Genomic DNA, 3,001 nt, shown 5'->3' on the forward strand with positions numbered 1-3,001 from the left:
GGCAGTTCTTTAACACAAGCAACTCGTAAGTAGGGCATCTATTTCAAGTTGAAAACAAAACGAAGGTAATCAGAAAAACACGAATATTCGTCTCTATCTCTGTGTTTCCCCTTCGTTGTTTTGTTTTCAACTTGTTCAGCTTCAATCCGTCATATCTATTTCAAGGCTCGAACATATACGTGCAAAAGTAAAAGTAATAACATCATAGGTAATTTTGATGAGTTGAATAATAATCGTTTGAATCCCTTGGCTAGGCATCTATGTATTTGTAAACTCACAAGGGAATTTTAAGAATATATGCTAAAGAATAATATATTTAATATTTAGTGTTTTCATAACGGCAAACAAACGATTAAATGTTGCAGTCGAATTCATTTACATTATCTATCGAAGTAAAAGAGGACCTCGGTAATGAATGAAGTAGTTTTTTCTTTGTCTCCCATGTTTATGTACATAAACACACATATACATTCATACACATAGATATAACATGCATACATAACATAAACACACACACACACACACACACACACACACACACACACACACACACACACACACACACACACACACACACACACACACACACACACACACACACACACACACACACACACACACACACACACACACACACACACACACACACACACACACTGCAGTTAACGACTAAACTTAAATCTTAAAATGTTAGGCATTAGGATTCCATAGTTAATCTGGTAACAAGGTATGGGCTGAGCTTTTAACCCGCAATTACAAGAAATTGTGGACAGGGACAAGGACGGTAGCCATAACGCCTTCAGTCTGTTATAAAGATGGAGTATGAGCAAAATGTGATGAAGCTTGCTTTGGAAGGATTTCCGGTAATGATTGTGTTCAGAGTTGCACATAAGAAAGCATTTTACTTGATATACCACAGGAAATTTATATTTACAGTGCGTATGAAAAAGGAGTATAAAAAATGACGTTATATTCGAATTTACTAGTAATTTCTTAACATCTAATTAAAGTAATATTTTTGAAAAACCGCCATCTGAACGAGCGATATTTCTCGTGCTGTTTGGTGGTTGGATCTGATTTGCTTATTTTCAATTTTTATTTTATGCATACACACATAACATAAACATGTGTTGAAACACATGTTTGACATCTCTCGTTTGTTTCGAGTCAATGGCTATATTGGTGGCCAATAACATGTGTCGGAACAATATTACGCGTTATCACTTGTTTCAGACATGTTTCGCAATTTTTTTTCAGGAATGCAAATATTTTATTAAAAACGCCGACAGTCGCTAGCTCTCTACATAATCAGAGATTTGAACGGTCCTTGGGTTTCAGATTCTTAAAACTGCTATTGGGACCATAAAGAACTTAATTTGAATAAGTACTTGGAGATTGCATTTGATTTATACCTATCTTCAAAGAGCCGTTTATCATCAGCAAAAATATTTGAATATGCAGTTGCTCTCCCATTAGAAAAAAATGTTGGCGTGGTAAGCATATTATCAACAAACCTTACAATAAACAAGAAGACTGGGTTGTTCTTCCTCAAATTATTCAACTGATTACAGTCATAGCATAGGTCGCTGCTACAAAGTGAATATGGGTATTGGCCTCAAATGGCTGTGGCTAATATAATCACTTCCTGATTTATTAGCCTATGTATATAATCATTTAGTTAAAGTTAAGTCTTCTATCGACACGCTTACAAAATGCACGGGCAGGCACAGTGTATGAAACGGGTTATTTGCATGACGTCACAAACGAGGGAAATCGCGATTGTCAAGTCGAAAACGCTGTTGCCAAATGTAAGCAAATGTCCAAGTTTATGTGTATTAGTTTACATTTCTTGTCAGTTTGTTATAGAGAATGTAATAAATATAAATAATTTATGATTTTGATATGTTTGGTATGTCTATTAGATCACTTGCTCTTGATTTGTATTGGGGATCAGCTGAGACGTGGCACAGGCTTTATCATATGATCACCCGTATCAACAAAGTGAGCTTCAACACGAGTTGAAAGGGACGAAACCTGTCAAATAAGAACTATGATGCTGGTGACAATATGAAGCAGCACGTGTTATTGTGTTTCCTGTGGATAAATGCATCATATGGCAGCTTGTTTGGAAGTAAAGATGGTGAGTTGTTGTATAATGTATGATTGCTTTTCTCGGGCAAAATCTGTTTTCAAGTTGCTGCAATATTTCATTTGCGCATCAATGTTGATCTTCGAATAGAGATGCAGTTATTAGATATGAGCAAATAGCTAGTTTAATAAAAATGTAGTTGGTGAAAAAGTACCATAAGATCTGTTTGTACATCGATGTATAAACTCTTCCATGTTGATACATTAATAGAAAAAAACAGTTTGCACAAAACAATTTATTTCATGTATTGTCTCCCTTTTTCTGTCATGTGTCTTTATTTCTTGTAGGTTTTCCACACCAGAAACTTTTCAGCAAAGTTAAATGTTTAGAGTAGGACCATGTGAAAATCGAGAAAACAAAAGTGATAAACACAAGGAAACATAAAACAAGAGAATAGATGGATTCCAAGTTTACATTCTTTTATGACTGTACAAAAGCTGGCAGGCAACTTGGTCTGGCGGCAGAAGGAAAAATAAAAAGTAAAAATAATCATAATTTGAATCATCTACTCCTTAGCCAAAGAACATTTTTCTTTTTTTCTGTTTTATTTTGTTATTCTTGAAATATTTTCTTGATCTAAATGTTATTGGTAAATTTTCCAAATAATGCCGCATTACTAAATAAGACAAAAGTGGTATTGATGGATTCCTCACTGTGTACTATTCATATGCACAATTCCAACCCTGGACCCCACAATCTGGGTCCCCTTTCTTTTAAGGCACTTCGTGCTACTTCATGCTACTTTGGGGCATATTTTGTATGCAAAATCTGAACCCAATTACCTACCTAACTTTGCCTAATTTTGAAGTTAGCCCTTGCTAAGGGGGGCTTTGCCCCAACCTGGACCCCCTA

At 35.4% G+C, this 3,001-nt stretch overlaps 1 protein-coding gene across 2 annotated transcripts in view; it reads left to right on the top strand.

Annotated features, from left to right (window-relative positions):
• The first annotated feature begins 1,960 nt into the window (after nucleotides 1-1,960).
• Nucleotides 1,961-3,001, top strand: part of LOC122265993 (uncharacterized) — a 16,692-nt gene continuing 15,651 nt past the window's right edge. The window contains exon 1 of one of the 2 annotated variants that reach the window (XM_043035529.2): nucleotides 1,961-2,140. In XM_043035529.2, coding sequence (XP_042891463.1) covers nucleotides 2,068-2,140 — 73 coding nt within the window. In that variant the 5' untranslated portion in view covers nucleotides 1,961-2,067. The remainder of the gene's footprint in view (nucleotides 2,141-3,001) is intronic. The other variant, XM_043035528.2, reaches the window with a different exon arrangement.

Source organism: Penaeus japonicus, unplaced genomic scaffold, assembly GCF_977035675.1.
Source record: "Penaeus japonicus unplaced genomic scaffold, GWHDUDI00000001_assembly GWHDUDI00000009, whole genome shotgun sequence".
Classification (NCBI taxonomy): Eukaryota; Metazoa; Arthropoda; class Malacostraca; order Decapoda; family Penaeidae; genus Penaeus; species Penaeus japonicus.